Source organism: Oncorhynchus mykiss, chromosome 5, assembly GCF_013265735.2.
Source record: "Oncorhynchus mykiss isolate Arlee chromosome 5, USDA_OmykA_1.1, whole genome shotgun sequence".
Taxonomy (NCBI): domain Eukaryota; kingdom Metazoa; phylum Chordata; class Actinopteri; order Salmoniformes; family Salmonidae; genus Oncorhynchus; species Oncorhynchus mykiss.
In genome coordinates, this window is record NC_048569.1 from 6,782,574 (window position 1) to 6,809,824 (window position 27,251).

General features: G+C 41.3%; 1 protein-coding gene across 3 annotated transcripts in view; it reads right to left on the bottom strand.

Moving 5' to 3' along the window:
• The window catches only part of LOC110524942 (E3 ubiquitin-protein ligase rnf213-alpha), an 84,769-nt gene that overhangs the window by 7,169 nt on the left and 50,349 nt on the right, over positions 1 to 27,251 (bottom strand). For all 3 annotated transcript variants that reach the window (XM_036976679.1, XM_036976680.1, XM_036976681.1), the window contains 31 exons: positions 25,222 to 25,280; positions 24,954 to 25,107; positions 24,716 to 24,857; positions 24,355 to 24,552; positions 22,827 to 22,957; positions 22,561 to 22,718; positions 20,653 to 20,859; positions 19,454 to 19,641; positions 18,703 to 18,823; positions 18,487 to 18,584; positions 17,803 to 17,957; positions 17,394 to 17,555; positions 17,199 to 17,301; positions 16,985 to 17,099; positions 16,329 to 16,542; positions 14,372 to 14,541; positions 13,802 to 13,924; positions 13,572 to 13,682; positions 13,226 to 13,468; positions 13,053 to 13,128; positions 12,504 to 12,538; positions 12,307 to 12,407; positions 9,777 to 9,933; positions 7,709 to 7,877; positions 7,001 to 7,089; positions 5,077 to 5,328; positions 4,448 to 4,580; positions 3,328 to 3,411; positions 2,643 to 2,823; positions 992 to 1,193; positions 586 to 663 (listed from right to left, as the gene is read on the bottom strand). In XM_036976679.1, the coding sequence (XP_036832574.1) occupies positions 586 to 663; positions 992 to 1,193; positions 2,643 to 2,823; positions 3,328 to 3,411; positions 4,448 to 4,580; positions 5,077 to 5,328; positions 7,001 to 7,089; positions 7,709 to 7,877; positions 9,777 to 9,933; positions 12,307 to 12,407; positions 12,504 to 12,538; positions 13,053 to 13,128; positions 13,226 to 13,468; positions 13,572 to 13,682; positions 13,802 to 13,924; positions 14,372 to 14,541; positions 16,329 to 16,542; positions 16,985 to 17,099; positions 17,199 to 17,301; positions 17,394 to 17,555; positions 17,803 to 17,957; positions 18,487 to 18,584; positions 18,703 to 18,823; positions 19,454 to 19,641; positions 20,653 to 20,859; positions 22,561 to 22,718; positions 22,827 to 22,957; positions 24,355 to 24,552; positions 24,716 to 24,857; positions 24,954 to 25,107; positions 25,222 to 25,280 (4,409 nt within the window). The remainder of the gene's footprint in view (positions 1 to 585; positions 664 to 991; positions 1,194 to 2,642; positions 2,824 to 3,327; positions 3,412 to 4,447; positions 4,581 to 5,076; positions 5,329 to 7,000; positions 7,090 to 7,708; positions 7,878 to 9,776; positions 9,934 to 12,306; positions 12,408 to 12,503; positions 12,539 to 13,052; positions 13,129 to 13,225; positions 13,469 to 13,571; positions 13,683 to 13,801; positions 13,925 to 14,371; positions 14,542 to 16,328; positions 16,543 to 16,984; positions 17,100 to 17,198; positions 17,302 to 17,393; positions 17,556 to 17,802; positions 17,958 to 18,486; positions 18,585 to 18,702; positions 18,824 to 19,453; positions 19,642 to 20,652; positions 20,860 to 22,560; positions 22,719 to 22,826; positions 22,958 to 24,354; positions 24,553 to 24,715; positions 24,858 to 24,953; positions 25,108 to 25,221; positions 25,281 to 27,251) is intronic.

The following is a 27,251-nucleotide window of genomic DNA, read 5'->3' on the forward strand; positions in this document are numbered from 1 at the left end:
AGCCCCATCTCCAAAGTAGAGAGGACAAAGCCCTATCTCCAAAGTAGAGAGGACAAAGCCCCATCTCCAAAGTAGAGAGGACAAAGCCCTATCTCCAAAGTAGAGAGGACAAAGCCCTATCTCCAAAGTAGAGAGGACAAAGCCCCATCTCCAAAGTAGAGAGGACAAAGCCCCATCTCCAAAGTAGAGAGGACAAAGCCCCATCTCCAAAGTAGAGAGGTCAAAACCCCTATCTCCAAAGTAGAGAGGTCAAAACCCCTATCTCCAAAGTAGAGAGGACAAAGCACAAGCTCTTTCCCAGTGTTTTTAGATCTGAAAGAACTAGACAGAATATGACAGTGGCTAACCCAAATCCAATATTTGTGGCAATGTGGAGCCATCACTATATTACTGAAGTCTATCTGGTTCCTTCAGATCTGCAGAAAATGTCATTAAAAAGGTAAAGAAAGCTTCATCTGGTTCATGTCGAGTTAAATAAAGTTTAAATAAATAAAATCCTCTGAAAATGGTGACTCATCATTTGTGAACGTTTTGGGGAGAAGACACGGCTAACTTATCGTTTTTATAGATTTTAACGTGACTTACTTGTTCAATCTTTCCTCTCATGTCCTTCAGAATAATTTCATGAATTCGATCATGTCTGTTCACCAGTGTTGGGATTCCCTGTAGAAACCAATAACGGACATCATGAATAGCTGATAAAAGTCAATATTTATAGCATCAAGGTTGGTTCTGAATTCCGTTTGAAATGTCAAATATTGCTAACTGTGTCTATTTAAAAAAATAACTGTACTTGTTTTTTTTAAATGAATGAATTAAATTGACACCAACGCTGGTGAACATATGGTCATTTAACGTTCCTTCTATCCAAACTGACTGACAGTTAACATACAGTATATTCTGTCAGTATACCTCGTCCATTCAGGAATCAAACCCACGACACTAGTGTTGGATGCGCCATGCTCCTACCAACTGAGCGATTGGCACTCACATTGAGGGTGATGATGGGCCTGCCCTGCAAGAAGCGGGAGAGGATCTGCTGCTGGATGTTGGACAGGTCGTACTCGTGCAGCGTCTCCTTGCCTTGCTTCATGCTGTACTGACAGTTGGACAGGATCAGCGGCAGCAGGTCCCTCTCCAGATCATACTGAATCACATGCAGGTCCGTTAGGTCCGCCGGGCTCACTTTAAAGCTGGGGGGAAGAAAAATGAAGTCAACAAAATGGCCTGAAACGATGGCGCTGCTATCAACAGTTTCTGCTTCAGTCTCAATGTGCTGTTCTCTATGTATTTCCCCTCACTCAAATGCAACACTAGGATATTGTAACAGAGCACTAGGATATTGCAACAAAGCACTAGGATATTGTAACAGAGCACTAGGATATTGTAACAGAGCACTAGGATATTGTAACAGAGCACTAGGATATTGTAACAGAGCACTAGGATATTGCAACAGAGCACTAGGATATTGCAACAGAGCACTATGATATTGTAACAGAGCACTAGGATATTGTAACAGAGCACTAGGATATTGCAACAGAGCACTAGGATATTGCAACAGAGCACTAGGATATTGTAACAGGGCACTAGGATATTGTAACAGAGCACTAGGATATTGCAACAGAGCACTAGGATATTGCAACAGAGCACTAGGATATTGTAACAGAGCACTAGGATATTGTAACAAAGCACTAGGATATTGTAACAGAGCACTAGGATATTGTAACAGAGCACTAGGATATTGTAACAGAGCACTAGGATATTGTAACAGAGCACTAGGATATTGTAACAGAGCACTAGGATATTGTAACAGAGCACTAGGATATTGTAACAGAGCACTAGGATATTGTAACAGAGCACTAGGATATTGTAACAGAGCACTAGGATATTGTAACAGAGCACTAGGATATTGTAACAGAGCACTAGGATATTGTAACAGAGCACTAGGATATTGTAACAAAGCACTAGGATATTGTAACAAAGCACTAGGATATTGTAACAAAGCACTAGGATATTGTAACAGAGCACTAGGATATTGTAACAGAGCACTAGGATATTGTAACAGAGCCCTAGGATATTGTAACAGAGCACTAGGATATTGTAACAAAGCACTAGGATATTGCAACAAAGCACTAGGATATTGTAACAGAGCACTAGGATATTGTAACAAAGCACTAGGATATTGCAACAAAGCACTAGGATATTGTAACAGAGCACTAGGATATTGTAACAGAGCACTAGGATATTGTAACAAAGCACTAGGGTATTTCAAAACAGATATGCCTTGACATAATGCCAGGATGTGTACTAGGACCACATCAGGGTAGCAAGGCAAGCAGCGGGATGATTTATGTCGAAGCGGATGGTTGGGGGAACGGAACATAATTATAATAATTAGTGCACTCCAACTTGACCACCGCTAAGTCCAATAATAGATTGCATTTGAATAAAATAATTTCAGACCTCGATTACATTGAGACACGGACCATGTCTCTTTTTTTTGTGAATTCCTGGTGATTTTAGTATTTTTGTACCTAAAAACAAAAAAAATATATAACAAAAAACTTGAGGAAAAAAAAATAAAAGAATCACGCATGTTGCTGACCCCTATTTCACACCAAATTAGTACAACATGCATCCACCTAGTCTCCTCTCCAAGGTGCTTGTCCACACAGTAGACCAGCTCGTTCTGCAGGGCGATGAGGTAGCTGACCAGGGCTGTGGAGCAGAGACCAGGACCTTGACGCCGTGGCAACAGGACCTGGAAGTCACTGGTCATGTCCAGATCCTTCCGGCAGAACTCAACAGGGATCTTAATCTCTCCTACAGAACCAAACAAACACATTGTTTCTGATGTTATGGGAACACGATTCGGCTTTAACTCATTATAGCAGAGCCAGGGGGGGGGGGGGGGTTATCATTGAATTATTGAGATACTTAGGAGAGTGGGAAGTGGGAATATTTCACATGCTTGGGTTCACTAGGAAGTTGTGCCCTAGGATCTCTCGAGTGCCCAACACACGCTTTATTTTAAGGTTGCCGTTGTTTGACAAAAACGTTAACAAATATGTACTGAAAATGTAATTATATATCAAATCAAATATTTATTTGTCACATGCGCCGAATACAACAGGTGAAATGCTTCCTTTACAAGCCCTCAACCAACAATGCAGTTTTAAGAAAGTATCTACTAAAATAAAAACTGAAGTTAAAAATAACTAATAATTAAAGAGCAACAATAAAATAACAATAGCGAGGCTATATACAGAGGTTACCAGATCACTATTAGACCACAAATGGTATATGATGCTTTATCTGTGCTATTACCATTGGTTGCCAGCGAGCCCCTAAGCAGATTCCATGTTGTCAGGAAGATGTTGATCCGTTTCTCATGCCAGGCTCTCAGCGGAACTGTGGAAAGATGGACAAAGACAAAACCAATGACAAACTTTGGCCTCTATTTAATCCGTGGTGCTTAAGATCTGCTCTAGTAGCGTGATTAACAATTAAAGGCAATGTTCCCGTGGTCGCGGAGACTGCATTCACTGTAAACTGGCATGTGACCTTCAAATTGTAGCGCAGATCTTCCGCGATACGGATTGAATGCGGACTGAATCTCCTCCAATTCCCTTAGGACACGTTTTACGGAATGCTTACAGAATAGTTGATAAGCCTGGCTTACTTAAACGTTCACGTAGATTTTTAAATAACGTACATAGGATATTTGCACAGGAAGATGAGTAATTCGCAAACATCTAAAGTTAAGATTGGTCTCAATGCCACTAATTCAGTGGTTCCCAGTCCTGGTCCTTTGGACCCGAGTGGTTTTGGTTTAGTCCTAGCGCTAACACAACTCACATCAAGCCTTTGATAAGTTGAATCAGGTTGTGGGAGGGCAAAACCAAAAAAGGTACACCCCTTTGCGTCCCAAGGACTAGGACTGGGAAACACTGCATTAATCAGAAGATACAGCACACTCATTCCAGTCCTGGAGGGCAGTCTGTTAGTTTATGTTATTTTCTTTCAATTAGTGTCCAATTAAGAGCCAGACAACCAGGTGAGGTTGTCCAATTAATTTGCCAGACAACCAGGTGAGGTTGTCCAATTAAGACCTAGACAACCAGGTGAGGTTGTCCAATTAAGACCTAGACAACCAGGTGAGGTTGTCCAATTAAGACCTAGACAACCAGGTGAGGTTGTCCAATTAAGAGCCAGACAACCAGGTGAGGTTGTCCAATTAAGAGCCAGACAACCAGGTGAGGTTGTCCAATTAAGAGCCAGACAACCAGGTGAGGTTGTCCAATTAAGACCCCAGACAACGAGATGAGGGGAGTTCCCTAACTCATCAGTGACCTTCATTGATCAATCAAGTACAAGCGAGAAGTGAAAGCCCGCAGACACTCGGTCGGTCCTCCATGGAATGAGTTTGACACCTGTGTTATCGTACCTGATTCCTGTCTCTGGAGGAATTTGGCAATGGTGCCGTGGGACAGATCAGTCACATTCCGACACGTCTTCACCAGATTTCTCTGCAGTTCCAGGATGTCAGTGATGAACTTCAGCAACCGCAGCTCTGCCTCCTGCAACCAATCACAGGGCTCAGTAAAATATCTGCTGACAGACTGCAATCAATCACAAGGCATAGACCTACTGACAGGGAAAACCGTATAAGGCCTATACATGCTGAGCAGCTAAGGTTGTGATTGAAAAGAAAGTCAGAGCCCAACAATACAAATGAGGCCTGTTCACCATTTAACACGACAGGCTTTTAATCTGTCATCACTGAGCAAGCTTTGCCTTATTTCATTGTTCATTTGCTCTCAATTACATAACATAGCCGGGCCTGCCGAGTGATGCAGCAGTCCAAGGTACTGCATCGCAGTGCTAGAGGTGTCACTACAGACCCGGGTTCTGTCCGGGCTGTATCACAACCCGGCCGTGATCGGGAGTCCCATAGGGCGGCGCACAATTGGCTCAGTGTCGTCCGAGTTAGAGGAGGATTTGGCCGTCATTGTGAATAATAATTAGTTTTTAACTGACTTGCCTAGTTAAATAAAGGTGAAATAAACCTCTTACCTTGTGCAGGAACCTCCAGAGCACTGGCAGGGTGTTTTCTCCGTTGTTCTGCTCCACAATGCGGGTGAGGCTGAGCAGGGACACCCTCTCCCTGCAGTTCCACACCGCTGAACTGTGGATCTGGGAGTTGTGGGGCAGCGAGGTCAGGAACAGGCGTGGCTCCGGAGACAACACCCTCATGATAGGGTTGGAGGACAACCTTGAGTCATCCCTGATGAAGGCATTCACCTCTTGCAGCCGCCGATCCAGGTCCTGGAGACGTGATAGGAGGAGACAGCCAGCGGGGTAATTGAACCACAATTCCAAATTGACACCTGTCTCCTATGTACATCTAGCAGGGTTGGGCTCAATTCAGAATTCAGAATGTCTCATTAATTAAAATGTAATTATTGTATTGAAGTAGTAAACAGGATATAGAATTACAATTTGAATTTGAATTAAAAGGAAATATAATTGAATTCAGTGAAATTCAAATGCCTGTTCTATTCTATATTAGGTGTTGTCTATACAAATATTAGGTGTTGTCTATACAAATATTAGGTGTTGTCTATACATATATATTGTCTATATATTAGGTGTTGTCTATACAAATATTAGGTGTTGTCTATACATATATATTGTCTATATATTAGGTGTTGTCTATACAAATATTAGGTGTTGTCTATACATATATATTGTCTATATATTAGGTGTTGTCTATACATATATATTGTCTATATATTAGGTGTTGTCTATGCCGTGTACAGAAAAACACCAAACACGTCGTTCATACATGCATATGAAATATTGTTGAAACAATTGATTTTCAGGACCAACTTAAAATAAATGATCAAGAAAAACAAAACCTGTATGCAAATATTCAAAATTATTATATTCCATTAACCACTTAAATTTGTGTTCAATATGGGGAAAATACAACATTTCCCAGAGTGCATTAGTTTAACCCTCAACTTGACCCTTAGGCCTTCAAAAAGAAGCCAAACAAATGAGATCTATAAACTGATTATACCAAACATTAAGAACACCTGATTTTTCCATGACATAGACTGACCAGGTGAATCCAGGTGAAAGCGATGATCCCTTATTGAGGTCACTTGTTAAATCCACTTCAAAACAGTGTAGATGAAGGGGAGGAGACGGGTTAAATAAGGATTTTAAAGCCTTGAGAGAATTGAGACATGGATGGTGTGTCAGTGCCATTCAGAGGGTGAATAGGCAAGACAAAATATTTAAGTGCCTTTTGAACGGGGTATGATAGTAGGTGCCAGGAGCACCGGTTTGAGTGTGTCAAGAACTGCAATGCTGCTGGGTATTTCACGCTCAACAGTTGCCCGTTTATATAAAAAAATGGTCCACCACCCAAAGGACATCCAGCCAACTTGACACAACTGTGGGAAGCATTGGAGTCAACATCCTTGTGGAATGCTTTCAATACCTTGTAGAGTCGATGCCCCAACAAATTGAGGGGCAAAAGGGAGGGGGTGGTGCAACTCAATATTAGGAATTGGTGCCGTGGGACAGATCAGTCACATTCCGACAGGTCTTCGACCAGATTTCTCTGTAGTTCCAGGATGTCAGTGATGAACTTCACCAACCGCAGAAAATCTTTTCTCAAATTCTAATACTGAATTAGGTGGGGTGTGGTCGATTTTCAATTTGAATTCCAACTCATGAGTTGAATGGGAGTCAATTACAAACCTCTGAATTCCGGGCCCAACCCTGACTTCTAGGTAATTCTGTCAACCTTAATAAAATCAATATGGAAAACAAGGCAGAGCTACAATAATTATCGCTTATACCAACCCAATCCTGCAATTAGAACTGGGAATTATATGAATTTAAAAAACACATCTGTCCTTGATGTTCGGCTCATAAAAAGGCAGTAAAAACGGTGATTTTTCTGGTATCATGTTTTTTTTTTTACCTTCAGCTGAGGGGAGATTATTTCATTACCGACTGTCATCTCCCAGTCGTTTCTGGCCTCTTTGGTAGAGAGATGATTATCAGCACACCCTGAGGAGAGAAGTTTAAACTGTACATAATCTGATTCCAGTGACAAACACTGACAACAAGAACCAGAACCAACGGACACATCTTGACCTATTATCACCTCCCTTAATATCGACAAGAAAAGATTGTAGAAAATAAATACTACAAATACTGAGATATATATTATACACTTTTTTTTGCGGGGAAAATTATATTCGATACTAATACAATTGCTCAAAGAAAGAGATAATAAATTAAAAAAGTAATAAAACAAATCTAGAAAAACAATAAGGGTAAAAATGATTGGTACCCCTGTTTTCAATACTCCAGCACCCACCCCCTGATACTGAGCCTTTTTCTAAAACGTTATGAAATCGTAGAACACATTGGAAGGGATTTTAGACCATTTCTCCATACAGAATCTCTCCAGATCCGTGATATTCTTCATCTGCTCTTATGGACTACCCTCTTTAATTCAGTCCACAGGTTTTCAACGGGGTTCAAGTCCCGGAGACTGAGATGGCCATTGTAAAATGTTAATTTGTTGATTTGGCTAAAAAGTCACATGGCAGGGCAGCAGGTAGCCTAGCGGGTCGAGCCAGTAACCGAAAGGTGAAAAATGAAAAATTTAACTGGGCCTTACCACGACGGTGAGGCTTCAGTAGGCTACTGATCATCAGGTGGATGGCATTGACTGTGTCATCTCTCCCCTTCCCCATAAACCTAATCACGTGTTCCATGTCTTTCAGCAGGTGACCCATGAGGAACGAACTGGGGTCAGCGACTCGGGGCTTGATGATAGCAGCAATGGCCTATCGAAGACAAAGAGAGACCGGGATAAGACACTAGGAACCAACTCCTTCTACTAGCTCCTTATCCACTGAATAGGGTAGGGACTAGCTCCTTATCCACTGAATAGGGTAGGGATTAGCTCCTTATCCACTGAATAGGATAGGGACTAGCTCCTTATCCACTGAATAGGATAGGGACTAGCTCCTTATCCACTGAATAGGGTAGGGACTAGCTCCTTATCCACTGAATAGGGTAGGGATTAGCTCCTTATCCACTGAATAGGGTAGGGACTAGCTCCTTATCCCCTGAATAGGGTAGGGATTAGCTCCTTATCCCCTGAATAGGGTAGGGACTAGCTCCTTGTCCACTGAATAGGATAGGGATTAGCTCCTTATCCACTGAATAGGATAGGGACTAGCTCCTTATCCACTGAATAGGGTAGGGACTAGCTCCTTATCCCCTGAATAGGGTAGGGTAGGGATTAGCTCCTTATCCCCTGAATAGGGTAGGGACTAGCTCCTTATCCACTGAATAGGATAGGGATTAGCTCCTTATCCACTGAATAGGGTAGGGACTAGCTCCTTATCCACTGAATAGGGTAGGGACTAGCTCCTTATCCCCTGAATAGGGTAGGGATTAGCTCCTTATCCACTGAATAGGGTAGGGACTAGCTCCTTATCCCCTGAATAGGGTAGGGACTAGCTCCTTATCCACTGAATAGGGTAGGGATTAGCTCCTTATCCACTGAATAGGATAGGGACTAGCTCCTTATCCACTGAATAGGGTAGGGACTAGCTCCTTATCCACTGAATAGGGTAGGGACTAGCTCCTTATCCACTGAATAGGGTAGGGACTAGCTCCTTATCCACTGAATAGGGTAGGGACTAGCTCCTTATCCACTGAATAGGGTAGGGACTAGCTCCTTATCCCCTGAATAGGGTAGGGACTAGCTCCTTATCCACTGAATAGGATAGGGACTAGCTCCTTATCCACTGAATAGGGTAGGGACTAGCTCCTTATCCCCTGAATAGGGTAGGGACTAGCTCCTTATCCCCTGAATAGGGTAGGGACTAGCTCCTTATCCACTGAATAGGGTAGACTCTAGCTCCTTATCTACTGAATAGGGTAGGGACTAGCTCCTTATCCACTGAATAGGGTAGGGACTAGCTCCTTATCCACTGAATAGGGTAGGGACTAGCTCCTTATCCACTGAATAGGGTAGAGACTAGCTCCGTATCCACTGAATAGGGTAGACTCTAGCTCCTTATCCCCTGAATAGGGTAGGGACTAGCTCCTTATCCCCTGAATAGGGTAGGGACTAGCTCCTTATCCACTGAATAGGGTAGGGACTAGCTCCTTATCCACTGAATAGGGTAGGGACTAGCTCCTTATCCCCTGAATAGGGTAGGGACTAGCTCCTTATCCCCTGAATAGGGTAGGGACTAGCTCCTTATCCCCTGAATAGGGTAGGGACTAGCTCCTTATCCCCTGAATAGGGTAGGGACTAGCTCCTTATCCCCTGAATAGGGTAGAGACTAGCTCCTTATCCACTGAATAGGGTAGGGACTAGCTCCTTATCCACTGAATAGGGTAGGGACTAGCTCCTTATCCACTGAATAGGGTAGGGACTACGGGAAAGAGATAGGGGTTTCTGAACGGGCCACTGCCACTAAGGCAGGTGTACTGTAAGAAGCAAAATGTCACGTCACAGCTAAACAAATCTGCCGGCTATCAACTTAAAGCCAGGGATAATTCCTTAATTGAAGTCTATGGACAAGAAATGATAGAGGAAAAAAAGTATCTGCTGTCTCTCCCTGTCCATAGACTGCTTTCAAAGGTAAGGAAACACATTTGAGTGAACTGTCCCTTTAAATCACACAAATCCATAGGTCCCTCTAGTATGATTTGCCGCGGTGTACCTGTGGGTTACTTCTGGCTCCTAGTAGCATGGCTACGTGGGTGAGAAGCCGGACCAGGTTGAAAGGAACAGAGGACATGCTCTTTGTGTCCTGCATGTCTGGGTGGTCCCTCCGTCGAGGGTCTCCCAGGACGTGGCCAGTCTCAGTACTGTCACCTCTTATGAAAAGACAAGACAAAAATGTTTTCATTCTTCAGTACTGTGACTCATTAAAAGCCTCACTTGGGAAAGTCCATATATATTTATGATGTTGTGGGGTTTCTACTAACCATGTGTATGTGACCAATAAAATGTGATTTGATAAAGCGTACATATTCGATGACTGTTATATCATTAGTTGTGTTCCAACATTCCTTCCATCTTGTACCACTATCAGTTGTTTAGAAGTTTTGGTTCCAGTAGTTTATATTTATTTTCTAAAGAGATTATCAGTTGGATCTGCAAGATTTTCTACATTTTACTGATCATATGAAAATATATTATTTTTTTTGACTCAAATTAGGTTTCCTTAAAGATTTCTCTGATGTCCAAAAGATTGAAAATTTAAATGTCTTGATATGAAACTTTTAAGTTGTATTTGAAAATATCTACATTTGTTAGTCTTAAAATTGCTTTTGAATTATTTTTTTGGAAAGACATTTATTTCCCATTACCAAGTCATTGACAGTTGCTATACCTTACGTTTTCAATGTAGACTTTAAGCAAGTGTGAAGCAAGTGTGTTTTAGGCCACTCTAAGGCACTGCCATCTCAGTGCTTGAGGAGTCACTACAGACACCCTGGTTCGAATCCAGGCTGTATCACATCCGGTCGTGATTGGAAGTCCCACAGGGTGACGCACAATTGGCCCAGCATCTTCCGGGATTGTCCAGGGTAGGGTTTGGCTGGGTTAGGCCATCATTGTGAATAATAATTTGTTCTTAACTGACTTGCCTAGTTAAATAAAAAGGTTGAATTTAAAATTGTAAAAAATAATGAAAAGCTATCCAAGGATTGTTCCATACTGTTGTGTTTTTTAGCGAGTGATATAAGTTTTCATTTTCTTCCATACTGTATACTATGAAGTTAATGTTCGTAGCTTTATCCTTTGATAATACACCTCAAAATATTCTAGGAGTGAGCAGGCACATCTTCAATATGTACCCAAATTGTTCCTCTTTAGTGCCTTTAAGTCTGGAAGGTTAAAAATCTCCCTCTGACTTAGGTGTAAAAGATGTCCTATTCATTCGATTTGCCCTTGTAAAAGTTTGTCATGACTGAGTATACTCTAAATAATATCTTTGGTGGGGTAATTGGTATTACCTACAAACATAAAAGCATTCTGAAGAGGTTTATTCTAACTAAGATCTATGGGAAGATTGATCCAGTTCATTGGATCTGCTTTCATATTGTTGAGTAATGGGATAAAGTTACCTTAAAATATTTGTTGTCACTTATTAATTAAGCATAATTAAGTATTTCATGTGTTGTGGTCCACTTAAAGGACAGCTGTAGATTGTGAGTTATTATATATTTTTCCTATTGACAATTTTATTTTTATTTTTTTATTCACATTATTTTATATCCGGATCAGTCTATATTCTAGATCAGTCTATATTCTAGATCAGTCTATATTCTAGATCAGTCTATATTCTAGATCAGTCTATATTCTAGATCAGTCTATATTCTAAATCAGTCTATATTCTAGATCAGTCTATATTCTAGATCAGTCTATAACCGCGATCAGTCTATATTCTAGATTAGTCTATAACCGCGATCAGTCTATATTCTAGATTAGTCTATAACCGCGATCAGTCTATATTCTAGATCAGTCTATAACCGCGATCAGTCTATATTCTAGATTAGTCTATAACCGCGATCAGCCTATATTCTAGATTAGTCTATAACCGCGATCAGTCTATATTCTAGATTAGTCTATAACCGCGATCAGTCTATATTCTAGATTAGTCTATAACCGCGATCAGTCTATATTCTAGATCAGTCTATAACCGCGATCAGTCTATAACCGCGATCAGTCTATATTCTAGATTAGTCTATAACCGCGATCAGTCTATATTCTAGATTAGTCTATAACCGCGATCAGTCTATATTCTAGATCAGTCTATATTCTAGATCAGTCTATATTCTAGATCAGTCTATAACCGCGATCAGTCTATATTCTAGATCAGTCTATAACCGCGATCAGTCTATATTCTAGATCAGTCTATATTCTAGATCAGTCTATATTCTAGATCAGTCTATAACCGTGATCAGTCTATATTCTAGATCAGTCTATAACCGCGATCAGTCTATAAACTTTATAATAATGAACCATAGCCTGTAGGCCAAGTACTCCCTGGCAGACACATTCAGCAGCGTAGCCATCAACAGGAAAAATATATAATTCATTCATTTTCAACAATAATGTTTTGATACAGATTTCAAAATCATCCTTCCTCCAAAGGACATTTCTATGGATTTCATTTCAGATAGATCCCCCACAAAAAATCATAAATATCTATGGGTCAATCTCGTATGGAATTGCCCACATACCGGATCTGAGCAGTAGTGAAGCCCGCGACAGGATTGTGGCTGCGCCCTCCGATCTCAGCTCCACAGTCCACACAACGGCTCGTCTCCATGGGCTTGCCACACTGAGGTGGGGGGTTAGAGAGGAGAGCAGGAGGAAATGTAACTACAGTCATGATAGGCAGCACTTCTCAACCCAGAATCAACTCAGTTCTACATACCTCACCAATGGCGCATGGGTGACCATTCGGACAATCTGTGGGGTGTAGAAGTGAGCACAATGACGGATCATTTTTGGCAAGGACAAATAAGGGGGGGGGGTTCTTCATGGGTTCATAAGGGGGGGGGGGGGGGGGGGGTCTTCATGGGTTCATGGAACAAAAAAAAACGCACAACAAACTAGAATGCATAAAAGGTACAATGAATAACAAAATCCAATTCAATTCAATTCAATTCAAGGGGCTTTATTGGCATGGGAAACATGTGTTAACATTGCCAAAGCAAGTGAGGTAGATAATATACAAAAGTGAAATAAACAATAGAAATTAACAGTAAACATTACACATACAGAAGTTTCAAAACAATAAAAGACATTATAAACCAAAATCTATGATGCCTGAAGAAGCAAGCCGAAATGCCATAGTCATTTTTTTACTGTTGTTTCTCTGGGACTTTTGAGTTTTGTAACATGCATTTACCCATTATAACTTTCTGCATTCTAGTTTTAGCTGTTACTTGTTTTTTATTTTATTGACTGAAACAATACTTACTGTACCACGACATCCCGCTAATGGCCTGGCGTACAACTGCAAGCATATCCTCGGGCATGGTGGGTATGAAGGCTCTCTGTTATTAAAAGCAATACATATATTTAATTGAGTGATTTATGCTGAAGAACAATAGGTTCACTGCAGACTGTAGGGAGCAGACAAGGGGAGCACACCTGCATGTTAGTAGGGAAAAGAGCCAGCTGCTGGAGGGGTATCAGTAGGCCCTGGTTCCCACAGAGCAGCACTGCAGACAAGTGGATGGCCAGCTCCACCACCACCCACTGGGCACCAGAGGCCCCAGTCTGGACAGTCAGGGGACCCAGCCGGTTGGCTACCAGGTCCAGGGCGAATTCCTTCACATTTCGGCTTGCAAGAAACGTTGAGGCCTCGATGAAATCCACCAGTGTTTGACAAAACTAGGAAAAGAAAACGATACATTAAACAAAGATGCTGTATGTAGAGTCAAGCCGTTTATGAGATGAACTTTACTACAGTATTATCTCCATGGGCTCTTCTTACCTCAGAGTTTGGATGGAGGTTGGGATTGGCTGCTCTATAGAGACAGGTGACTTCTCTGAACAGAGCCAAAAGCAGGTATATTGTCCTCTTATTGTTTGGACACGAAGAACCCTACACACATTACCGGAACAAATAAATAATGCTTCTGCTTGTAAACAGGATAGAACAATTATTCAGACATGTAAAAAATCACTGACTTCAATTTGCTATCTCTATGAGCCTTTCAATACCTTACAAGCACGATCTATATCCTTAATTTTGCCCTCCAGTATTGCTTTGGCAACCACATCTCGGATAGTCTTGTAGTCCTCTCCACAAACAAGATACTGGTCAATCTGGCTGCCATCTTGATTCTGAAAGACAGGGAAATTAACGTGGGTGATGAGTGTGGATGAGATGAGTCCCCGCCATTTTTAAATTGAATTATATTTTTATATTTTTTTTTTAAAGCTTGAAAAGCTTTCTAGAAATTCAATCAGTTAATTACACATGAACAAATGTGTTATATAATTAATTGAATAGAGCGCCACATACAAGGTTAATCAAATCAAAATGTCAAATCAAATGTATTAATAAAGCCCTTCTTACATCAGCTGATGTCACAAAGTGCTGTACAGAAACCCAGCCTAAAAAACCCCCCAAAACAGCAAGCAATGCAGGTGGAGAAGCACGTAGAAGGTTAATCTTCTTATAGGTAGATTGTTTATATTGTCACACACACCGGAGAGGGGCAGTGACGTGCGTTTTTTTTACAGGGTCAGCCATAGTAGTACGACTCCCCATGAATTACAAACCAGTACCTTCTGCAGGACCTCGCGAGGGAACAGCCACTGCATATCTGCCACTGTCAGGAAGCGTTGGACATACTCCACTCCGTGCTGGTTGCAGATCTTACGGATCAGGTAGACCCGATACCAGTCATTCCCACTGCGCTTACACAGTTCTCCCACGCTGGTCAGGAATTCTCTCTCTGATGGACCAAATGAGGTAAAAAAAAAAGAAGTGCAACTTACTTGAAAATATATGCACATTTTACCCAATGCCTGAATGAAAACACTATATAAACCAGATCAATGATACCCAATGCCTGAATGAAAATACTATATAAACCAGATCAATGATATCCAATGCCCTGAATGAAAATACTATATAAACCAGATCAATGATACCCAATGCCTGAATGAAAATACTATATAAACCAGATCAATGATAACCAATGCCCTGAATGAAAATACTATATAAACCAGATCAATGATACCCAATGCCCTGAATGAAAATACTATATAAACCAGATCAATGATACCCAATGCCTGAATGAAAATACTATAGAAACCAGATCAATGATACCCAATGCCTGAATGAAAATACTATATAAACCAGATCAATGATACCCAGTGCCTGAATGAAAATACTATATCAACCAGATCAATGATATCCAGTGCCTGAATGAAAATACTATATAAACCAGATCAATGATACCCAATGCCTGAATGAAAATACTATATAAACCAGATCAATGATATCCAATGCCTGAATGAAAATACTATATAAACCAGATCAATGATACCCAATGCCTGAATGAAAATACTATATAAACCAGATCAATGATACCCAATGCCTGAATGAAAATACTATATAAACCAGATCAATGATACCCAATGCCTGAATGAAAATACTATATAAACCAGATCAATGATACCCAATGCCTGAATGAAAATACTATATAAACCAGATCAATGATACCCAATGCCTGAATGAAAATACTATATAAACCAGATCAATGATACCCAATGCCTGAATGAAAATACTATATAAACTAGATCAATGATACCCAATGCCCTGAATGAAAACACTATATAAACCAGATCAATGATGTGAATCCTCACTGTTTGCATAGATAACCAAGTACCAGCCAACCTCTCATGATTACATTGTTAATACCTTCTGTCATGTGAAATTTCACACAGATTGGGTAGAGTATGTGTATAGACAGTATAGAATTTTTGGGTATATGATTGCATTGTCTAGACCATTTTTTACTTAATCTAGATAGGGTTCCATATTCCCAAGGATTTTAGAAATAAGTAAATAAATCTATGGAAACCTTAGGAATTTCTATCTGCGTGCCCCCTTTATCTATGAGCGACACGTAGACAAGGGCTCACCAAGGGACAGATCAAAAACCAAGTTCACGTTCTTGTAGGTTGAGACAAAAAAAGGCCGTGTCATTGACTGGGGCGGCAGGTAGCCTAGTGGTTAGAGCGTGGGGCCTGTAACCGAAAGGTTGCTGGATTGAATCCCCGAGCTGACAAGGTGTGTTGTTGATATGTTGTTCTGCCCCCCTGGCCATCATTGTAACCTTTATTTAACTAAGCAAGTCAGTTAATTAAGAACAAATTCATATTTTCAATGACGGCCTAGGAACAGTGGGTTAACTGCCTGTTCAGGTGCAGAATGACAGATTTGTACCTTGTCAGCTCGGGGATTTGAACTTGCAACCTTTCGGTTACTAGTCCAACACTCTAACCACTAGGCTACCCTGCCACCCCAAATGAAGGTAAAATATATATATATATATATTATAAATTGATACTGTAGACAGTAATATATGTAGCTAGAATACATTAAACCAGTATACCATGCCTGGAGACAATAAATAGCTTTTGGGTTAACCGGTTACAAAAAAACTACTTTATACACAGTATTTGTTTTCGCTATGGTTATGTTTCATTTTGGGAAAAAAATTGAATGAAGTACCTGTGGCACTCAACCGTTGTTTGTCTCCCAATAGATTCCCAGCCATATCCAGACACATGCGTAACCTGGCCACCTGCTGGAAGCACTCTATAGTGGCCATCTGTCTAGACGCAGCGCCTGAGCGCAGGAAGTCACTCAGGAAGGCGCTCTCATTCTGCAGACACTCGTGCTGCGACACCATTGTGCGACACTGCATCTTCTCATGCAAGGAGTCCTGGAGGAACAACGGGGATATCAGATGATATCAGTGAAATGAGTCAGATTACGCCACGATGGGTGACGTTATTCCTTGCACTGAAAGACGCTCGATGAGCTAAAAATAAAAACAGCTGAGCAATGACGGGCATGATATTTTCAGTTAATATACGCAATTTAACAGACACTTTTATCCAAAGGGACTTCCAGTCATTCGTGTAATAATTTCTATTCATTTTCTATTAATGCCCCAACAGGAATCAAAACCACGACCCTGGTGCTGTAAGGGCTCTCTACCAACTGAGACACACAGGACGGTTTACCTAATAACCCATCCACTGTTTGGGAACATTTGTACTAATTCAATGGCTCTAACATTTTATCAACAGTGCATAATGATCTTCACAATCAGATAAATGCTGACTTCTATTGCAAATTGAAACGTGAAATTGTGTTCATGCCTCCATGCAGTTTATGTATAGGGAATAAAGTTCCGTTTTTCTTGATTCCTCCAAGATGTCACTCTTCTCAACTTCGGTCAGATGCTGCTGCAGGTGACCTTTGACATCATCAAAGCTTCAAGACAAAACACACAGAAACCCCATTCAATTAACATTATCTTGATAAACTTAACCCCATGAAATAAAAAGCGGACAACCAGCACTTGTAACTCACCTGTACTTGAGCAGGAGTTTCAGCACTACTGACCAAACCACTGGACTTTTGTCCACATCAACACCGAAGGGAGAGATTGCCTTGGTTGGTCTGCGAAAAGGTCCTGGTAAAGAAAAACGGATGTAAGAAATACAAAAAAACACAAACTCACATTTCTCCATCATGCTGACAAGCTGTCAGACAGCAGGAGGATACCTCTGATATTGAGGGCAGACTGAGCCTCCACCATGAGTAAGTTCAGCAGGTGGAAGAGCAGGTGAAGCAGTTTGATGAATAACAACCAAACCGATCCAACGAACCACTGGATGTTGTCCACGGACTGATCAAAGTGAGAGCGCCTCTGAATCTGTCGACGTCCTGGCCGAGAGGGAAACAAAATAAAACCACAAACATTAGATTTGCGAACACTGAAGGGACACAATGGCCTGTCCCCCCCAAAAAAAAACAAAGCCCCAGTTGACCTTCTGGGTTTGAAGATCTGATGGAATTTGTGGGACTTTTGCCATATTGTTTTACACTTATCGCGTTCTTTCAGATCCGAAAACGCATAGAATTTAAGGGGTTGTTTTTGCCTGGGACAATCCGTCAGACGGAAGGAGGGTACCTGTGATGACAGGACTAGATCGAGCCTCCACTGTGAGGAAGGACAACAGGTGGAGGATGATGGCCGTACAGGGCGGACAGTTGTCCTTGAAGCAAACCGCAGAGACCAGGTCAATGAAGAAAGCACTGCACTTCTTCTTGAACTGCGTGACATTCCTGCACAATAAAACAATGAAAAGACAAGGGTTCGTGTCCAAAACGGCCATTTCAGTTCAGGATAAACCGAAGGTACACGTCGTCGTTGAAGAGTGACATTTAAAATGTTCGAATTGGTGCTTCAACTCTGAATTAAAACCTTTACTGATGTCACCCAATAGCCACTCACCCATTATCAAGATATATCTGTGTTGCCGATGCGTGCTAGCGACAGAGAATCTTTGAAAATCAATTGAATCGATTCAACACGCGATTAACTGAGATGTACTGAAGAACATTCCACTCTCCCATAGACTCCTGTCTAAATCTACCTTGTACAGTACACACAGGATTTACAGGAAGTAATCTGATTGGTTTATTCATCTTTCAAGCTTCTCTGACGCTAGCACACAGTGGTTTGCATGGCGATTAAGAGCGATAATCGGCGTTATGGTAATTACATTTAGAATCGTCAGTGGTAAATCAAGAAGTATTTGACTAGCTGAAACGTAACCTTAATGATTTAAATCGTCAACATGAGTTTCCTCACCATTTGTTTTCAACTGCTTCTTCTCTGCAGGCCTTAAGTATATTGAGTACTTCCTCAAACGCCTGTTTCATTTTAACGTCGGCATCCCTCTCCAGTACCTTGATTAATTAAGAAGAGTTAAAAAAAAAAAAAAAGAATTAAAATGCAATTTTATGTTATGCAATTTCTCTACATTAGATGAAATATAAACAGAGAAGAGGATAAGATGAATCTCACGTGGCACAAGCGTCGTACAGATGCCAAAACGAAGGGCTTCAGCCTCTTGTCCACTTTCTCGACGCCCAGCAACAAGTGCTCCACAAATAGAGACAGGACGAAGATACGATTCCATCTGCTCCTACAGGGATCAGAAAACAACCACTCATGTTGTAGCAGCAACTAAGGAATCTTATGTACATGTACTGGAATGTGACTTTTTCCATGTACCTAACAGTAGTTAACAATTACCTATATATTAATGTACAGAACAGTAATTAACAGTTACCTATATATTAATGTATAGAACAGTAGTTAATTACCTATATATTAATGTATAGAACAGTAGTTAATTACCTATATATTCATGTACAGAACAGTAGTTAATTACCTATATATTCATGTACAGAACAGTCGTTAATTACCTATATATTAATGTATAGAACAGTAGTTAATTACCTATATATTAATATATAGAACAGTAGTTGACAGTTACTTAGCTCGATCGTGTAAATGCAATAGAAGGCAGGTTTACATATTTGTGTAAAGCATAATGTCCTATGGGATTAAATATATTAAATAATATAAATATTGTATTTTAAATGTATAGTAGGTCTGGCGTGTCATCTTCGCCGTCCATCCTGTTTGTAACGCGTAATAACGGGTATGATGTGTTGTTTGTGTCATTTATGTAAGGCGATGCCTAAGGACGGCTAAATTTACATCTTCGGACGGACAATTATTAATTATACTCTAATCCCGCTGAACTCACTGGACTCTGCAGACCATGGCCTTGCTTCTCTCCCCATAGTGTCTACGACTCTCCTCAGAACAGACCAGCTCTATGGGCACCTGGAGTCTCTTGACCTGCCTGAGCCAGTGTAGCCGCTGGGCATCTGTGTCCAGAGCCTGAGGCTCCAGGTGTTCCACACAGGCCAAGGCTGCATACACGTCCAGGACCTGGCGAGCAGTGAGGGATAGAGGATAATGCTGAAAACACCCTTTAAATATAGTGAGGGATAGAGGATAATGCTGAAAACACCCTTTAAATATAGTGAGGGATAGATGATAATGCTGTACATATCCCTTTAGATATAGTGAGGGATAGAGGATAATGCTGAAAACTCCCTTTAGATATAGCGAGGGATAGAGGATAATGCCAAAATTCCCCTTTAGATATAGTGATGGATAGAGGATAATGCTGAAAACACCCTTTAAATATAGCGAGGGATAGAGGATAATGCTGAAAATGCCCTTTAAATATAGCGAGGGATAGAGGATAATGCTGAAAATATCCCTTTAGATATAGTGAGGGATAGAGGATAATGCTGAACAACTCCCTTTAGATATAGTGAGGGATAGAAGATAATGCCAAAATACCCCTTTAGATATAGTGAGGGATAGAGGATAATGCTGAAAACTCCCTTTAGATGTAGTGAGGGATAGAGGATAACGCTGGAAAACATCATTTGGATAGAGTGAGGGATAGAGGATAATGCTGTAAAACACCCTTTAGATGTAGTGAGGGATAGAGGATAATTCAAAAAACACCCTTTAGATAGTGAGGGATAGAGGATAATGCTACAAAAACACCCTGTAGATAGTGAGGGATAGAGGATAATGCTACAAAAACACCCTGTAGATAGTGAGGGATAGAGAATAATGCTGCAAACACCCTTTAGATAGTGAGGGGTAGAGGATAATGCTGAAAACAGCCTTTAGATGGTGAGGAAAGAAGATAATGCTGAAAAACAGCCTTTAGATATACTTGTATAAACTCACAGCATCATGTACATTATTTGAGCAACTATTGCCGTTCTTTATGCAAACAGTGACCGTTAACAATAAGAGTTGGCTAGGCAACGAAACAGGCTTTTTTCCCCCTTCTTACTTTTACCGTACTTGTATTGATATCAATTGGGCCTTTTTTTATTTTTTACATGAGAATGCAGTACCCTAGTATATACTCACCAGCTCCATCCCTTCTCTGATGTGTGTGTTCGCCAGGAGGCCCTGACCCACTCGGGGGATGCTGATCATTCTGGACAAGTTCTGTAGGCGGTTCTTAAACTGGTTGTAGGCATCATGGACCCAGGGCAGAGAGGCCACCTCCGTACACACAGCATCATGACCTAGTCGCAGCTCGTTCACACAACAGGTCAAGGCGCCACAAAGGAGCTAGATTGTTGCGTACACACACACACACACACACCTCAAGATATTACACATCACATCCCTCTTGACAACCTGGAATGAACTTTGGAAAAATAATCAGTATTTTCCCTATATTAATTTAGCTGCTAAATCATGGCCTCCACTCCACTCCATTTAAAAAAAAACAATTTTCTACATTGTAGAATAATAGTGAAGACATCAATACTATGAAATAACACAATATGGAGTCATGTAGTAACCAAAAAAAGTGTTAAACAAATCCAAATATATTTTATATTTGAGATTAATTAACGTAGCCACCCTTTACCTTGATGACAGATTTGCACACTCTTGGCATTCTCTCAACCTGCTTCATGACGTAGTCACCTGGAATGCAATTTAATTAACAGGTGGGCCTTGTTAAAAGTTAATTTATGGAATTTCTAAATGCGTTTGAGCCAATCAGTTGTTTTGACAAACTAGGGGTGGTATACAGAAGAAGTCCATATTATGGCAAGAACAGCTCAAATGAGCAAAGAGAAATGACAGTCCATCATTACTTTAAGACATGAAGGTAAAGAACTTGAAGCGCAGTCGCAAAAACCATCAGGCGCTTTGATGAAACTGGCTCTCATGAGTACCGCCACAGGAAAGGAAGACCCAGAGTTACCTCTGCTACAGAGGATAAGTTCATTAGAGTTACCAGCCTCAGAATGCAGCCCAAATAAATGCTTTACAGAGTTCAAGTAACACACATCTCAACAGCAACTGTTCAGAAGAGACTGAGTGAATCAGGCCTTCATGGTCGAATTTCTGCAAAGAAACTACTACTAAAGGACACCAATAACAATAAGAGGCTTGCTCGGGCCAAGAAACACGAGCAATGGACATTAGACGAGACCAAATGTGAGGTTTTTTGGCTCCAACCGCTGTGTCTTTGTGAGACACATAGTAGGTGAATGGATGATCTCTGCATGTGTGGTTCACACCGTAAAGCAACTGAGATGGTTTGGGATGAGATGGACTGCAGAGTGAAGGAAAAGCAGCCAACAAGTGCTCAGCATATGTGGGAACTCCTTCAAGAATGTTGGAAAAGCATTCCAGGTGAAGCTGGTTGAGACAGCAAGCGTGTGCAAAGCTGTCATCAAGGCAAACGATGGCTACGTTGAAGAATCTCAAATATAAAACATATTTTGATTTATTGTAACACTTCTTTGTTGGTTACTACATGATTCCATATGTGTTCTTTCATAGTTTTGATGTCTTCACTATTATTCTACAATGTAGAAAATAGAAAAAATAAAGAAAAACCATTGAATGAGTAGATGCATGGGGCCCCCATTCATTTTGTTATAATTTTTCGAGTCACTTAAATAGTATAAGAACACCATAAGCCATGACAAAATTGGTAGAATTGCAGAAACTGTTTTTTTTTTACCTTTTACCTTAACTAGGCAAGTGAGTTAAGAACAAATTCTTATTTTCAATGACGGCCTACCAGGGAACAGTGGGTGTTCAGGGGCAGAACGACAGATTTGTACCTTGTCAGCTCGAGGGTTTGAACTTGCAACCTTTCGGTTACTAGTCCAATGCTCTAACCACTAGGCTACCCTGCTGCCTCAAAATGTCCCAACCCCTCTCTCTATGCCAACCTTGCCACCGCAGCTGAAAAATCTCATAGGGGAAACACTGAATCATGGCCGAAAGTGCAAAGAGAAATCCAACCTGTAGGTCCTCTGCACAAGTCACATTCATGGTCATGGTAATGAAATCCTGCAGGTATCTGTGGAAAAGCTCTGTCTGCATCTCATCGTCCGCTATCGCAATGTAGCGGCCCAGAGGAGTCTTCCCAAAAAACTCCTCCAACTGCCTCTGACTTTGGCCTGTCAAACAATAGGGAAACAAAAATAAATTGTAACAGTGCAATGCATAGGTTACACTATGATGACAACCCCCCCCCCTCCCACAGATGTGTTCTGATAAGCTACTACCTTCATGTTGCAGAGCATAAATCCAGAGCTCATTCAGGTAGTCCTTGATCCTCCAGCTGAAGGGCATGATGCAGCTGATATTCTTGTCTGTTGGGATGTTATTCTGGACCAGGAAGGTCTTGGACGTAGCACTGGGACAAGGTGAGGTTGATTTACAATGGAATTACAATTTTAAGAAAATGTAAGGCAGGGGAGTAATTTCCCCCCCCAAAAAAATTGTCGATTCCCAATTCCTAACAGTAGTGGGAATCAGAATAGATTCCTTTACGAGGAATCAATTATTTTTCAAGAATCGATTCCTGCCACTTTAAAAATGGTACTTTCCATCAAATTTCAGGTTTTGTGAGTGTTATTATTTTTTGTTGGTTGTGTGCAATTTTTATAATGGCACATGGGTTCAGGTAGAAAATGTATATTTTCCATTCCTATAAATAGCAAATACATATTATTATACTTGTGTGAACATTGTTTTGTACCGCTTTTGCTATGGAATCAACTCTTGGAATCGATTTCCAAATCCAGGAATCAACTCTTGGAATCGATTTCCATATCCAGGAATCAACTCTTGGAATCGATTTCCATATCCAGGAATCAACTCTTGGTATCGATTTCCAAATCCAGGAATCAACCAGGAATCAACTCTTGGAATCGATTTCCAAATCCAGGAATCAACTCTTGGAATCGATTTCCAAATCCAGGAATCAACTCTTGGAATCGATTTCCAAATCCAGGAATCAACTCTTGGAATCGCTTAAATATTTCTGGATATCAACAACCCTAAGAATAGGGCACTGAGACGTCTAGCCTTGTCGCCAGACTGATTCTGTTTTGGACATAGCAGGAATAGAACCCAGGCTAATGCATTCCAGAGAGTTGGGATTCCCATTCCATTTAAATTTAGAAAGTAAACCAAATTCCAATTCCACATTTTCCATATTACCATCACCACAATGGGAACGAGAAGGCATGTGTATGGCTCAAACACGGAAAACAAAAATGGAATATAATGTTGGCGGATAAAGTTCAGAATGACACAATTTAATGTGTACAACGTTTAAAAGACCTGCGTCACTAAACTGAGAGCTTTGATGTTTCTAAAAAAGTACGTATTTCTGTGTTTTTGGAGCCTTTGTTCATGTTTTATCCATGTTTTATCCCCCCGAAACGGCAAAATAAACCTGAGGAAGTCTATCGCTGGTGGGGTTACCTTCCTCAAAACCAAGTGACACCTGGTAAAAAAAAAAAAAAGAAAGCTAACTTGTCCTTTAATTTAGGTTATAGACCAGCCATGGTGGAGTAAATAAATGTCAATAACCAATATACTGCAAAGAAGATCTAAGGATAAGTGAAATAAACATCTCTAAGTAGCTGAGCAGAGGCAGGCACTCTCACAAGATTTGGTTCTGGGTGCCGAGACGAAGAACATACAGCTGTACGTGATTAAAACGTCGTCCAATTAAAATGTTACGTTTTCACAATGAATAAGACCATAGAGAAAACAATGCTCCTTGTCACTGAGGCCACTTACTTGTTGTCCACACTAGAATAGGGAAAGGGAACGTCGAGTAGTTTATCGTCTCCAAAGATGTCTAACCACAATTTTTTTATTGGCTCTTCAGAGTTGGTGTCCAGCAGGAGGTCGAGATTACCATCACGGTCAATGACAGAGACCAGCTGTGCCAAAAGTGGAATGACCACCGCCTGAAGTCGCTTCCAAAGGGTTTGTCTGTTAAAGCACACAACTAGCTTAGTAAGGAATTGAGTAAACAGCTACACTGTGTTATTCAAGTCTAGAAAATTATTTTTCCCAGTAAATATTTCAACATCTTTCACAAGCATTCGGATGGGGTTTGTGTCTCTCAATTCATTGGTGAATAGTGCTCACTCACCTAAATGTCCCCCCCTCATGCAAGGCATCAATGTTGGAAGCCTCACTAATGACCCAGTTTTTTGTTAAGTTAGTGTTTTTTTCCCGGGTTTCCAGTAAAGAGTGGAGCCGTCTCTTAACAATTCTCAGAAATCCAGCTGTTCCTTAAACGTGAATTAGAAACAGTCGGATTAATGTGAACGGATAACATTACTAAAAAAACAACAACAACAGAATAACTTGTTGCTCAGCTCTACTACCTTGTTTTTCTTCATTGTCGGTCAGGAGAGTCAGTAGGATCTCCACTCTCCTGGTGTTGCGGAACCCACCCTCCATCTGATCTCTGAGCATGCCCACTGCGCTCTGCACACAGCTACGCAGCAACAGTGTGGTGTCCAGGACATCCTTCCAGGCCTGCGGAAGATAGAGAGAACCCAAGGAAAATGAAAGTGCTCCAAATATATATATATATATATATTTGTGTGTGATCAGTCTATCAAATTGCAGATGAGTTTGGATGTTACTCACTGTTTGGCCTTCAAATTCCATGTCATGTTTATCTGTCCCAGTGTACATGTCCTCCAAACCTGCCCAAAATTTAACAACGTAATTGTAAGTAAACAAACTTTCTTTTAGGGGAAGTGTTATACAGATCTCAGTTAGTACTTCCTGACATGGGATGAGATCATGAAATTATATTTTGTCTACTTTGCTCTGCATTTACATTAATCACATCTATTTAATGAAGCCAGTTTTCACATCAACAGTTGTAAAGCACAAAGTGCTGTACAGAAACCCAGCCTAAAACCCCAAACAGCAAGCAATGCAGATGCAGAAGCTCAGTGGCTAGGAAAAACTCCCTAGAAGGCAGGAACCTAAGAAAGAAACCTAGAGAGGAACAAGGCTCCCGGGGGGGGGGGCTGTGCTGTGCTGGGTGGAGATTTAAGAGTACATGTGGCCTTGGGCCTCCCGAGCGGAGTAGTGGTCTATAGCTAGAGATCCTGGTTCGGGTCCAGGCTCTGTCGCAGCCGGTCGCGACCGGGAGACCTTTGGGGCGGCGCACAATTGGCCCAGCGTCGTCCGGGTTAGGGGAGGGTTTGGCCAGCAGGGATGTTCTTATCCCATTGTGCACTAGCGACTCCTGTGGCGGGACGGGCACAGTGCACGCTGACACGGTCGCCAGCTGTACGGTGTTTCCTCCGACACATTGGTGTGGCTGGCTTCCGGGTTAAGCGGGCATTGTGTCAAGAAGCAGTGCGGCTTGGCTGGGTTGTGTTTCGGAAGGACGCACGGCTCTCGACCTTCGCCTCTCCGAAGTCCGTACAGGAGTTGCAGAGATGGGACAAGACTGTTACGGTGAGTGAATGAGGACCCAAAAGCGAATTAACTTAAACAGAGCTTCTTTAATAACCAAACATAGGTAGGCTCAGATAGACCGGCAGATTCCGACAGGACAGGACAAGGTTACAGCAAACATGACGACAGTCTGGTTCAGGCATAAAACACAACAAACAAGAATCCGACAAGGACAGGAACAAAAACAGAGAGAGATATAGGGACCTAATCAGAGGGAAAAAGGGAACAGGTGGGAAACGGGGTGAATGGGTAGTTAGGAGGAGACAAGGAACAGCTGGGGGAAAGCGGGGGAGAAAAGGTAACCTAATACGACCAGCAGAGGGAGACAGGGTGAAAGGAAAGGACAGAAAGACACAACATGACAATACATGACAAAGACAGTAAACTACCAATTGGATACCAGCGATGGGACAAGACAGTAAACTACCAATTGGATACCAGCGATGGGACAAGACTGTAAACTACCAATTGGATACCAGCGATGGGACAAGACTGTAAACTACCAATTGGATACCAGCGATGGGACAAGACTGTAAACTACCAATTGGATACCAGCGATGGGACAAGACTGTAAACTACCAATTGGATACCAGCGATGGGACAAGACTGTAAACTACCAATTGGATACCAGCGATGGGACAAGACTGTAAACTACCAATTGGATACCAGGAAATTGGGGAGAAAATACATTAGAAAAGAGCACGTGGCCATTAAGGCCTTATCGTTATTCAACACATTGAAGACGATCAGCGATGACCAGCATAATATGGTTATTATCTGACCCTGGTATAGAGGGTGCAACAGGTCATCACCTCAGGAGTCAATGAGTACGTTTACATGCACACCAAATCATTCGATCTTAAACTGTTTATGGCAATAGGTAGATTATGCAATAGTCATGTGAACAACCTTAACTCTGCTTATCTTAAAATCGGTGTAAGGTCAAAATTCGAAGTAAGCATACGCTGATTAAAAGCCCGGGTTTTCTGAGCATTCTTTTAGAACTATTAGGACATACTAACACCTTAAATCTGGATTCCAGCGGCGCATTTGATCTGCGCATGTCCTAGCACCAGCCGAGAGCCTCCCTCTATAGCACGAGCGGTGTGTTCTCGGAAACAACTAAATGTATGTCTTAGAAGTAGTTTTCATATACAAACGTTAAATGTCCTAACTCAGAATAAAATATGCTTCCCAAAAAA